The 13335-nt window shown below is 38.5% G+C and overlaps 1 protein-coding gene across 5 annotated transcripts in view; it reads left to right on the top strand.

Annotated features, from left to right (window-relative positions):
- Positions 1–13335, top strand: part of MYO9A (myosin IXA) — a 300363-nt gene that overhangs the window by 85485 nt on the left and 201543 nt on the right. For all 5 annotated transcript variants that reach the window (XM_055277888.2, XM_055277886.2, XM_063638792.1 and 2 more), the window contains exons 3-4: positions 7887–7981; positions 12676–12738. In XM_055277888.2, the coding sequence (XP_055133863.1) occupies positions 7887–7981; positions 12676–12738 (158 nt within the window). The remainder of the gene's footprint in view (positions 1–7886; positions 7982–12675; positions 12739–13335) is intronic.

Genomic DNA, 13335 nt, shown 5'->3' on the forward strand with positions numbered 1-13335 from the left:
CAAAGTGAGATGAGGTCCTGCTAACAGGCTGTTGACCTCACTAATTTGATCCCAGGTCTTCACACAGAAACAGGAGAGGCCAGGCTCCTCCCCCCTGCAAATGGCATAGACTTAACAAGTCTTCACCCTGTCTTCCCAGTATGCAGGTCAGTTGGAGATTCTCCTGGAACCTTTTATTACTTGACTGTCTCATTCTCCCCTCTAAAGAAGTGCATCTAAGTGCCAATAGAATAAGGATAAGGATAAGGATGAAGACCGATTTTAACTGCCTCCTGCTGACAGGGGGCACTGTTTTGGAAAAACAGCAGTCAGATCTTCCTAGAGGCCTATCTACAGGTTCCCAGCAAAAGTGGCCATTGTCCGAGGCTCCTAGTTGGATGACCGTTTGGAGCTTGATGGCCCAGGCAGGGCTATTTTCTAACAAATTCCTGTGTCCATGCTGGTGGATGAGGTTGTGATTGGTGGTCCACAAGCCTAGGGTGATGGAGAGACCAGGTTGCTGCTGCAGGTTCAGGGTCATTTCCTAGCTTCCAGGATGTACTGGTGTCTTAGCTGTGCATCTCCCAGGACCTGGAGATCACAGAGCAATGGAGGCTGTGACAAAGTCACCAGGGGCTCCTGAGGTGGAGGACATGGAACAGCAGAGACAGATCCCACCCACCCCCTTTTTTTTCTTTGAGACAGAATCTTGCTCTGTCACCTGGGCTGGAGTACAGTGTCGTGATCTCGGCTCACTGCAAACCCCACTTGCCCGGATCAAGTGATTCTCCTGTCTCAGCCTCTTGAATAGCTGGGACTATAGCCTCTTGAGTAGCTGGGTGTGCGCCACCACACCCAGCTAATTTTTTTGTCTTTCTCCATGTAGGCCAGGCTGGTCTTGAACTCCTGACCTCAGATGATCCACCCACCTCAGCCTCCCAAAGTGCTAGGATTACAGGCCTGAGCCACTGTGCCTGGCCTGATTTCTTCTTTGAACCATGGGTTGCTTAGATTTGTGTTTAGTTTGTAAATATTTAAATCCTATCTTTTTTTTTTTTTTGGAAACCTAATTATTTTATTATAAGTATATATAAACAAAAATTTTAAAGACACTGAAAAATGTACAAATATAAAACTGTATTTAAATTTTTTTCCTTAAAGTTTGTATACAACTATAAAGCAAAACAGATTTTACCAAATAAAGTATAAACGAAACTTCAAATCAGTGAACTTTAGATTAACAGTATTACTTGAAAAGTATGGATGGTATTGTTTTGTTGAAATTAATTTGCTACTCACGAGTGAATATAGTACTTTCCAAAACAATGACATACTTATTTGTGTCACTTTAGTTTCTTTCACGTGACCAGTTCTTAATAAAGATTTGTGAATTTAATTTTCAGGAAGGTATAAATAATTCAAAATATTTTGGTGTATCAGAAAACCAAAATCTAAAGTCTCTATCTTTGGCCCACTGCACATTATATCTATCTAACCTCTGTATAGACTATATAGATAAATATAGATTTCACTCTCCCTATATATAGATATATATCTACTTATATCTGTATCTTTACTTATAGGTAAATGAACATATATAGATTATGTATATATTTTAAGTTATTAAACTAATTATACATGCTATAAAGCATTCAAACAATGCAGAAACGAATGAAGTAAGAAATGAAAGCCCTTTTGTACAAACATTAGGTTGCCGTAACAAAGGTCAAAACAATAAGGGATTAAAGAAGATAGATTGTTATTTCTCTCACGTCATAATACACATGGTAGCAGTCTTGGGCTGATCTATTGATTGTGCAGTGATGGGCACGGGCTCCTTCTTTGTGGCTCTGCCATTCTCAGTACATGGCTTCCATCTTAGTCTAAGATGGCTGTTTCCATTTACCCTACTGGTTTTTGGTTGTCATGAAGGTGCTTTTCTTGTGTGTGTAGTTAGTTGTTAAATTGGTGTATTTTTGTGTGTGGGAGAGCAGTCAGTGGATCTGTGGATCTGTTCCACATCTTGCCCTGCCCCAATCCTGTCCTCTGAGATTCTGTCCCCTCTTCTTGATTTATAATTTAATTCTTTTGTGGTTAGATAACACTGTGTTGTATAACTTGAACTCTCTTAAAGTTATTGAGACTTGTGGCCCAGAACATGGTCTTTCGTGGTGGATATTTTTTATGCATTTAATAATTCTGTATTTTGGCCAGGTTAAATAACACTGTGTTTTATAGCTTGAACTCTTTTACATTTATTGAGACTTATGGCCCAGAACATGGTCTTTCTTGGTGGATATTTTTTGTGCATTTAAGAGTTCTGTATTATGGCCAGGTATGGTGGCTCATGCCTGTAATCCCAGCACTTTGGGAGGCCAAGGAGAGTGGATCACTTGAGCCCAGGAGTTCAGGACCAGCCTAGGCAACATGGGTGAGACCCTGTCTCTACAAAAAAATGGAAAAAAAAAATTAGCTGGATGTGTTGGTATGCACCTGTAGTCCCAGCTACTGAGGAGGCTGATTTGGGAGGCTGAGATGGGAGGATTGCTTGAGCTCGGGAGGTTGAGGCTCCACTGAGCTGTGATGGTGCCACTGCACTCCAGCCTGAGTGATAGAGTGAGACCCTGTCTCAGAAAAATAAAAAAAGCTGATAGCCTTTGCCTAGTTAAGTCCAACATCTGGGCTTTATCAGGAACAGTTGCTGTTTATTGCTATTTTTCATTTTCCCATGCCCATACTTTTGTACTTTTTTGCATGTCTCTTAATTTTTTGGTGAAAACTAGACATTTTTAAATAATAATAATGATGTGGCATCTCAAAATGAGATTTTCCCAAGGTTTGTGGTGGTTTTCTTACCATTGTTTGGTTGTTTCATGACTTCTTTGAACTAATTTTGTAAAGTTTATATTTTTGTGCATGAGATCATCAAAAACTGTACTCAGTTATAGTGGTTAGTTATGATTAGACTTGGATTTCCTTAAATGCCTGAAGTTAAGGCTTCCAGTCTTTACTATGAGGTTCTGTGTGTTTGTTGACTCACCCCTTCAGTACTCAGCCAAGCGGTTGTCAACTGTGCCTTACCTTCTACTTCCTGCTTACAAAGAACCTCAAGTTCAAAACACAGGTCTCCTGTGTTTTGTGAGCATCGACATATCCTGGGCATGTGCAGTGCTGTGCATGCTCATGGCCTTCCATATGCCCATGAATATTTCAGGTGTTTTCAAAGTCCCCTTTGTACATATTATTCACCAGCTTTTCCTTTTGTTTGGTGTTTTTTTTTGTTTTGTTTTGTTTTTTTTTTTTTTTTTTTTTTTTTTTTTGCCCCATTCTGTTATTACCACCTTAAGCAGTTATAGTGATTAAACAATTGCTTCTGATTGTTTTTGACAAACACACATAGTGATGGTGGGTGGGCGCAGTGGGGAGTGTGAAGAGGCTGTTTTCAGCAAGGGATTTCCAAGTAAGGTCAAGAAAGTCCTTATGGCACCACTGCACTCCAGCACCGTGGCTCATGCCTATAATCCCAGCACTTTGGGAGGCTCAGGTAGGTGGATCACTTGAGCCCAGGAGTTCAAGACCAGCCTGGACAATATAGGGAGACCCCCCCTCCCCCACCATCTCTACAGAAAAATACAAAAATTAGCTGGGTGTGGTGGTAGGATGCTGAGGTGGGAGGATTGCTTAAGTCCTGGAGGTGGAGGCTGTAGTGAGCCGTTATAGGACCACTGCACTTCAGCCTGGGCGACAGAGTGAGATCTTGTCTCAAAAACAAAACAAAACAAAACATACATACACACAAAGAGAGAACCCTTTGTGTGAGTTTTTCCAGGGAAATGCCAGATAAGTCAAATTGTGATGATTTTCATGGGGAACTGGAGTTTGGATGAGTTCCATCCCTGTTCTGATTCTTCAAGTGGCTTCTTGGGTGTCTTTAAAAAAACCCCATCATTGTAGGATGTTGGTTTTTCTCTTCAGTGTGGAGCTAGAGAGAAAGGAGTAGTAATAGCACAAGTTAAAATGCCTGATTTTCCTAAACTCAGCTGTTTTTTCTTGATTAAATGCCTCTGCCAAGGGTTCTTGCAATCCTTTGGTTAATTTCCAGAGTTCTTAAAAATTTGAGTTTGACAGTTTTTGTCAGCATTCTTGTGCCTTTTGTGAAGGAGAGGATGTTTAGAGGTCCTTACTCTGCCATTTTTGCTAATCTCACTCTCAGTGATATTTTCAAAAGATTTAAGTACTAAAAAATATTTTATGTATTTACTCATGGGGCAACCATTTCTACTGTTCTTCCTTATATAGATCCATGTTTTAATATGATACAATTTTCCTTCTGCTTAAACGACTTCTTTAATGTTTCTTTTAGTGCAGGTTAGCTTGTGATGAATATTTTCAACTATGTATATCTGAAATTGTCTTTTTTGTGCCTTCTATTTTGAATGACTATTTTGAGGAGTTAAGTTTTTTTGAAATAAGTAATCTTATATTAAAATTCTGTGAATTTTAAAACATTAATTTTTATAGCCATCTGTGTACAATTTTGATACAGAATAGTTTCATCACTCCATACAACTCTTATGATACTCCTTATCTTCATACCCTCTGCCCTGCCATACTTTCATGACTCAGAATCACTTGTCTGCTCTCCATTGCTGCTGTTTTTGTTCTTGAGAATGTCATATAAATAGAGTCCTATAGTATGTAAAGTTTTTTATTTTTTTTGAGACCCGGGTTTCAATCTGTCACCCTGGCTGGAGTGCAGTGGTACAGTCACAGCTCACTGCTACCTCGACCTTCCAGGCTCAAGTGATCTTCCCACCTCAGCCTCCAGATAAGCTGAGATTACAGGCGTGTGCCACCATGCCGGTCTAATTTTTAAAAACTTTTTGTAGAGACAGGGTCTCCCTATGTTGCCCAGGACGGTCTCAAACACCTGGCTTCAAGCAGTTCTCCCCCCTTGGCCTCCCAAATTGCTGGGATTACACATGTGAACCACCACATGTAAAGTTTTGAGACTGATTTCTCTCATTCAGTGTTGTATCTTTGAAATTCATCCAGGTTGCTAAAATATGACAGTTTATTTTGCTTCTGAGTATAGTATTCCATTATGTAGATGAATCACAGTTTGTTAAATCCTTCATTTGTTGATGGACATTTCGTTATTTTCAAGCTTTGACTGTCACAAAGCTGATGATAATGTTTGTGCCTTGATGTGTATGTATATATAAATTTGTATTTCTCAGTAGTAAACAGCCAGGAGTGGTATTGCTGGGTCATATCGTTAAGAGTGTGTTTAACTTTCTGTGAACATTTTACTTTTTGTTAGATCGTCTTCCAGAGTTGTTCTACCATTTTGCATTTCCACCAGCACTGTATGAGTGTTTTAGTTCCTCTGCATCCTCAGCAGCACTTGGTATTGTCAATTTTTGTTGATTATTTTAGCCATTCTAATAGGTGTGTAGTAGTATCTCATTGTGGTCTTGACGGAATCTCTGTAATAGCTGGTGATGTTGAACATGCTTTCTCATGCTTATTTGCCATCCATATAACTTATTTGGTGAAGTATCTATTGCAAGCCTACCTCTCAAAATGGCCCTAAATGACTTTATGTAGTGATAAAAGTTGTATTGCAATCACAGGTTAAGTAACAGGTAAAGCTTCTAATTTGCTGTTGACATTGTAGCCTTGGGCAGAATCAAAAGTGGCATATATGAAAATAGGAGTAGTGCATCACACATCCATATTTCAAATCTCCAAGCCCACTGTGTATTTTGTAAGTTTTATCAAAATGTAATGCATTTGACATTTAAATGAATATTTCTTTGATGAAATTTATGTTTCTGTTTCTAGATTTTATTAATCTGTGCTATGTGGTTTTTCTAAATTCCTTATAAAAAACTCTCTATGGTGGAAAGGGAAAAAGCAGAATGGACAAACTATTCTAGGCATTCAGAACTCAGCAATGTCAAGCTTTTTTGTGTATATAGTTTGCAGATGATTTGGTGATGGTTGAGAGCCTGGGCTCTTTTCCATGACTTACTAAAGTACAGTATAATCTAAACATTCATGAGGGACATTTCTGGAGATTTTTATGAATCTTTGCATTTGCTGCTATCATTATAGAATAATTTCTTAAGACATAGTAAAATGTAATTTCGCAGAAATTTAAATGCATGCATAATAAGTAGAGTGGTGGTTGTCAAACTTTGGCTTACATCTGAACCACTCGAAGGGGGTTTATAAGCACAGATTGCTGGACCTTATCCTCAGAGTTTCTCATTCAATAGTTTTGTGAGGGACCCAAGAATTCGAATTTCTAACAAATTTTCAGGAGATGCTGATGTTTCTGGTCTCAGGACCATGATACAGTTGTAGTTGAGTATGACTACTTGAGTACAGATGTAGTTGCTGGGGCATCAGCTTGGTTGACATCCTCGCCGTGTCTTGTATGTGTACGTGCGTCGTGTATATATTCTCTGCACAGTTACAGTTTAGCACGAACAGCTTTGCATTTAGGGAGGTGTTCAGTAAATGGCTACTTTAGGATTTTGGGGTTAGAGGGCATGCCATTCCCATGAGATTATTATAGGAGAAGAAAAAAGCTCCGCAATGAATCATCTCTGTGTCTTTTCTAGTTTTGTTTCTTCAAGTATAATGTGAATGCTCAGGCTAGGGCAGTGGCTTCATTTTTTAAAAACATTTAAATCTTAAATTTCATTGAGCTATATTGAGCTATAACTTACAATAAAATGTACACATTTAAAGTGTACAGCTCAGTGAATTTTGATAAATGTATATATCCATGTGACCACCATCACAGAATTGAGCTATAGATTATCTTTATCACCCATTGTGCCCCTTTGTAGATATTTCTCAATTCCACCCGGATTCCCAGATAACCGCTGATTGGCTTCCTGTTACTCTTGTTTTGCCTTTTCTAGAATTTCATATAAATAGATTATAAGATATGTACTTTGTGCCTGGTTTCTTGTGCTTAGCATAGTGTTTGTTGATATCATTAGTTTACTTTTATTCCTGGGCAGTATTCCATTGCAAGGTACATACTTTGGGTGACAATTTAGGAAGTTTATAGTTCTTACTCTTTTGTAATGAGTACTCTAGCTTTGTTTCAGATAGGCATAATAAAGTATAGTACATTATGTACTGGAATTTCATTTATTCTATTCTAAAATTGTAATTATTTTGATGTAATTATTATTTTCCTAACTCCTTGTTACTTCAGTTTAGCAAATTTTTTAAAAAGTAAAAGTATAAATATATTAAGACTTTTTTGTAGGGGGGCTCCGGAATGTGAAAGAGAAATCCAAACTTTAAAGAACATTAAGTTTTTAAAATTATGATTTATTTTGACTGGGCACAGTGGCTCACACCTGTAATCCTAGCACTTTGGGAGGCTGAGGTGGGCAGATTGCCTGAGCTCAGGGGTTCCAGACCAGCCAGCGCAACACATTGAAACCCCATCTTTACTAAAATACAAAAAATTAGCCAGGCTTGGTGGCGTGAGCCTGTAGTCCCAGCTACTCGGGAGGCTGAGGCAGGAGAATTGCTTGAACCCAGAAGGCAGAGGTTGCAGTGAGCTGAGATCACACCACTGCACTCCAGCCTAGGCGACAGCGAGACTCTGTCTCCAAAATAAATAAATAGCATAAAATAAAATTATGGTTTATTTTACTGAATAGCAGAAAATAAAATCTACTTGGTCTTCTTTCAGTTGTTAATTGCTTTTTTTTTTAAAAAAAATTTTGCCTGAACTGTGAATGAGTCTGAACATATAAGCAAATTGTCTTTTTACTATCTCTTTAGCATTTTGTCTCTGAGCTGACCTAATCCCCCCTCCAAAAAAAAATTTTTTTTTTAGTGAAACTAATGAGAATTATTTATTTTGACAGGCCTTTGGAAATGCAAAGACAGCTCATAATAACAATTCAAGTCGTTTTGGGAAGTTTATTCAAGTAAATTACCAGGAAACAGGCACTGTACTTGGGTAAGTACTGCTACTTAGCAGGTGTAGGCTTTGGAGCATGTTTTAATTTTTGTCTTTACCCTTTTATAAACTATGTATTGTTCATTCCCAGACATTGGTGTCAGCATTAAAATTCTTCCCTGTCAACTTTTTTTAGTTTGAGAAAAGTTAAAACCTCAGAAAAATTTTAACACTAATGTAACAGTCACTCATACCCTTAACCTAGATTTAATTGTTGTCCATGTGTTGCATTTGTTTTCTGTATATTATGCATACATTTGCTCTTTTAAAAAATTGTTTTCAAGGCCAGGCACGGTGGCTCACGCCTGTAATCCTAGCACTTTGGGAGGCTGAGGTGGGTGGATCACCTGAGGTCAGGAGTTTGAGACCAGCCTGACCAACATATAGTGAAACCCCATCTCCACTAAAAAATACAAATATTAGCCGGGCACGGTGGCACAAGCCTGTAGTCCCAGCTACTTAGGAAACTGAGACAGGAGAATCTCTTGAACCTGGGAGGTGGAGGTTGCAGTGAGCCGAGATTGTGCCACTTTACTCCAGTCTGGGTGGCAGAGCGAGACTCTGTCTCTCAAAAAAAAAAAATAAATAAAAAATTGTTTTCAAGTCAGTTGGTATTTTCTAATCTACATTTTTCTATATAACCATATTATTATATTCAAGAAATTTAATTTTGTTACAATATTGTTTCTTATTATATAGTCTATGTTCAGAGTCCTTTTTTTTTAAAAATAGACTTTATTTTTTAGAGCAGTGGTAGCTTCACAGCAAAAATAAGTGGAAAAGTACAGCAAATTCCCATATATCCCTTTAAGCTTCCCCTACTACCACCCTTATCTGTGGTTTCACTTTATGCAGTTTCAGTTACCCAAAGGTAGTTGAGTATAGTACAGTAAGATGTTTTCAGACAGAGACCACATGCACATACATTTTATTACAGTGTATTGTTATAATTGTTTTATTATTTATTATTTATTTATTTTTTTTTGAGAAGGGTCTCACTCAGTCACCCAGGCTGGAGTGCAGTGGTGCAATCTCGGCTCACTACAGCCTCTTACTCCCAGGTTCAAGTGATTCTCCTGCCTCAGCCTCTAGAGTAGCTGAGACTACAGGCGTGTACCACCATACCCGGCTAATTTTTGTATTTTTTGGTGGAGACGGTGTTTCACTGTGTTGGCCAGGCTAATCTTGGACTTCAGGCATGAGCCACTGTGCCCAGCCTAATTGTTCTATTTTATTATTAGTTATTGTTAATCTCTTACTGCAGTGGTCCCCAACCTTTTTGGTGCCAGGGACTGGTTTCATCGAAGACAATTTTTCCACAGACTGGGGGATGGAGGAATGGTTTTGGAATGATTCAAGAGTGTTACATGTATCATTAAATTCTCATAAGGAGTGTGCAGCCTAGATCCCTCGCATGTGCACTTCACAATAGGGTTTACATTCCTATGAGAATCTAATGCCGCTGCTAATCTGACAGGAGGTGGAGCTCAGCTTTGCTCAGTTGCTGGCCAGTCACCTCCTGCTGTGTAGTCCGGTTCCTAACAGGCCAAGGACCGCTACTAGTCCATGCCCTGGAGGTTGGGGACCCCTGTCTTCTGTGCCTAATTTATAAATTAAACTTTGTCATAGGTATGTATGTATAGGAAAAAAAGATGCAGGCCAGGCACCCCTATAATTTCACCATTTTGGGAGGCCGAGGCAGGCAAATCATTTGAGATCAGGAGTTGGAGACTCACCTGGCCAACATGGTAAAAGCCCATCTCTACTAAAAATACAAAAATTAGCCAGGTGTGGTGGCGTGTGCCTGTAGACCCAGCTGTTCAGGAGGCTGAGGTGGGAAAATCACTTGAACCCAGGAGGCGGAGTTTGCAGTGAGCTGTAATCATCTGGGTGACAGAGCAAGACTCCTTCTCCAAAAAAAAAAAAAAAAAATTCAAGGAAGAAAACCATATATATATATATATATGTAGTATATAGATATGTATGATGTAGAATGGAATATGTATGTGGGTTTGGTATTATTTGTGGTTGGCATCTTGGAATGTATCCCCCATGGATAAAGTGGAAGGGGGCTACTATAGTTGAAAAAGAGAGCCTTTGTAGTTAAAACAGACCTGAGTTAAAAGTTATGCTTTTTACTAGCTGTGTGATCTTAGTATCTTTCAGCATCAGTTTCTATACTTGTAAAATAGGGGCAGTAATATTTGCCACGCAAGGCGGTTGTGAGGATTTAACATATTAGTTCATGTTAATTTCTTTTCTCCCATTTTAGACAGGGAAGCCTGTTTTGGTAATTTAGACTGGAAATGGCAATGGTAATTCAGAAAAAGAAATAAATTTTAATTATCGGTGGTGGTAGTGGCAATGGATTTTCAAAGAACCCACATTTGGACTTTATTTTAATGAAGGAATGCAGTTTACTGGACAGAGTCTGGGAATAGACTCGGGAATTGGAAGTGGGAGGAAGAAAGTGAGCAGTGCAGTCAGGAGTGAATGGAATCTTTGAGGGATTCTGTGTTTGTGCGTGACTGAAGCATATAGCATGTGGTGGGAGGCAACTGGGAGAAATACAGCTTAAGAGTCACATTCTGGCCCCTAAGAGGTTTGTCCTAATAATTTGGATTCAGTAATCTAAAGCTTTTACATTTCAGATTCTAGAACCCCTTTCCAGTGAGATCTTAGCTGATTGCACCCATTTGGGTAAGAAGTTTTAAAGACTTGGAGGGCACAGTCTGGATAAAGAGAAAAAAATATCAGACATACAATTGATGTTTAATTCCTCATTACTTTCAGGATAAAGTTCATTCTTCTGGCATATAGTATATTAGCTCTTGATCGTAGTCCGTCTGCCTATCTCATTCTCTAGTCATGCGTAACTTGGGTCATACACCACACAGTGATGTTTCAGTAGATGATGGACCGCATATACTATGGTAGTCCTATGATATTTTAATACCCTATTTTTACTATACCTTTTCTATGTTTAAGTACACAAATACTTACCATTGTGTTACAGTTGCCTGTAGTATTCAGTGCAGTAACATAGGTATGTATCCTAGGAGCAATAGGCTATAACATAAGGCCTAAGTGTGTAGTAGGCTATACTATCAGGTTTGTGTAAGTGCACTCTATGATGTTGACAAACAACAAAATTGTCTATTGATGCATTTCTCAGAATGTACCTCTGTAGTTAAGTGATACATAACTAATTGTTTTCCCTGAAGTTGGTATGTGTACCCTCCTTCCTTTATAACTTTACATAAAGGCAGTTCTCCTTTCCTTCTGGTTAATCCTTCAGATTTTGAATTCATTTACCCATCACTCTTTCACCAGATATATGTAATGAAAGTTTGCTCTGGGCTGTGTACTCACTATCCATGGGAATTCTTCTTTACATCCTTTTTCCTTCTTGGATTGAATCTCAGGTGTCTCTCTTTGTGTATGCATAATATCCTGGTCATTGCTTTACAATAAGCCCTGTCAACTTAGTATAATAGCTGCTAGATTACCTACTTTCTCTACTAGTTTGTAAGTCATTTGAGAACAGGTAGTAGATCACTTATTTCCATATTCCTTGTGCTTGATATAGTGCCCAATAAAAAACTATTTATAGAGTAAATCATTATATAATAAATTGATTTTAGGCTGTGACAATAGCATAAATATATAAAAAGAAACTATGTATATCTTTGAGCCTTATGTAGTAATCTGTCCAAAGTATGTCTGGAAGAATGTGTAGTGGTATAGTAGCCTAGAAATAATGTAGAGTCTGTCTTCCGGGATCTTGTGTACTATGTTTTAAACTTCTTTTTTTTTGTTTTTTTTTTGTTGTTGTTGTTTTTTTGAGATGGAGTTTTGCTCTTGTTGCCCAGGCTGGAGTGCAGTGGTGCGATCTCGGCTCACTGCAACCTCCGCCTGCTGGGTTCAAGTGATTCTTCTGCCTTAGCCTTCCGAGTAGCTGGGATTACAGGCATGCGCCACCATGCCTGGCTAATTTTATTTTTTTTAGTAGAGATGGGGTTTCTCCATGTTGGTCAGGCTGGTCTCGAACTCCCGATCTCAGGTGATCCACCTGCCTCGGCCTCCCAAAGTGTTGGGATTACAGGCGTGAGCCACTGCACCTGGGCTGGTTTAAACTTCTTATTTTATTTTGCTTTACTGAAAGAAAAAAGACTCATGACCATATGAATTTAACATGGATAACACTAACAGTACCTGTAACACAATTATAATAGTATGTGTGTGTGTGTGTATATGTGTGTATATATATATATATTTTTTTTTTTTTTTTGAGACAGATTCTCACTCTGTCACCCAGGCTGGAGTGCAGTGGTGTGATCTTGGTTCACTGCAACTTCCGCCTCCCAGGCTCAAACAATTCTTCTGCCTCAGCCTCCCAAGTAACTGGGATTACAGGTGCCTGCCACCATGCCTGGCTAATTTTTGTATTTTATTAGAGATGGGGTTTCACCATATCGGCCAGGCTGGTCTTGAACTCCTGACCTCAGGTGATCCTCTCGTCTCGACCTCCCAAAGTGCTGAGATTACAGGTGTGAGCCACCTCGGCTGGCCAATGGTGAATATTTTGAAATGATCTGGATAGTATTCTTTATACTTTTACACTGTCTCCAAATATTTTTCAACTTTATATTAAACTTTATTATTTATATCAACCAATTTTATTTTTCTTGTAGTGCCTATGTTGAAAAATATCTACTGGAGAAGTCCAGACTCGTTTATCAAGAGCATAATGAACGGTACGTATTTTTATTTGTGTGATTAGATGAAGTTAACATTTGTATCATGCAGATTGACTTTTAAGGTCTTTGTGTATTATGACCCTTAATTCAGTTTACGTCATGCATAGCTTTATACATAATTGCTATTTCTGTCATGGGCAGAACTTTGCAGTTTTTCAGAGGCTGCTAGGAGGAGATCTTTATTTGGTATATAGAACTATTGCAAACTGTCAGAACAAGTAAGCAGTTTCTCAGTTGTTCCTCATTCCTCTTGGTGAGCAATGTACCTTGGGACTTTTCTCCCATTTCCTTAGTGTTCTTTTTCTAACTTGAGAAAAAATTTTCAATAAAGTTCTTAATTCCATTGTATTACTTGACGTATACAGGTCTTTAGAGATCATATATGTGGTGTCCTTCAGATGGAGAAATAAGATAGAGAAGTAAATTAATGATTTGTTTCATGCCACAGTAAGATTGGGTTAAGAGAGGGTTTGACCTACATTCAAATATTGGGTATGCCTTGGACATCTTACTTAACTTTTCTGCTTCTTGGTTATTTATTCCCATTTTACAGATGGAAAACTATTAGTAACTTTTTCTAACACATTTTAATGA

Source organism: Symphalangus syndactylus, chromosome 5, assembly GCF_028878055.3.
Source record: "Symphalangus syndactylus isolate Jambi chromosome 5, NHGRI_mSymSyn1-v2.1_pri, whole genome shotgun sequence".
In the NCBI taxonomy this organism is placed as follows: Eukaryota; Metazoa; Chordata; class Mammalia; order Primates; family Hylobatidae; genus Symphalangus; species Symphalangus syndactylus.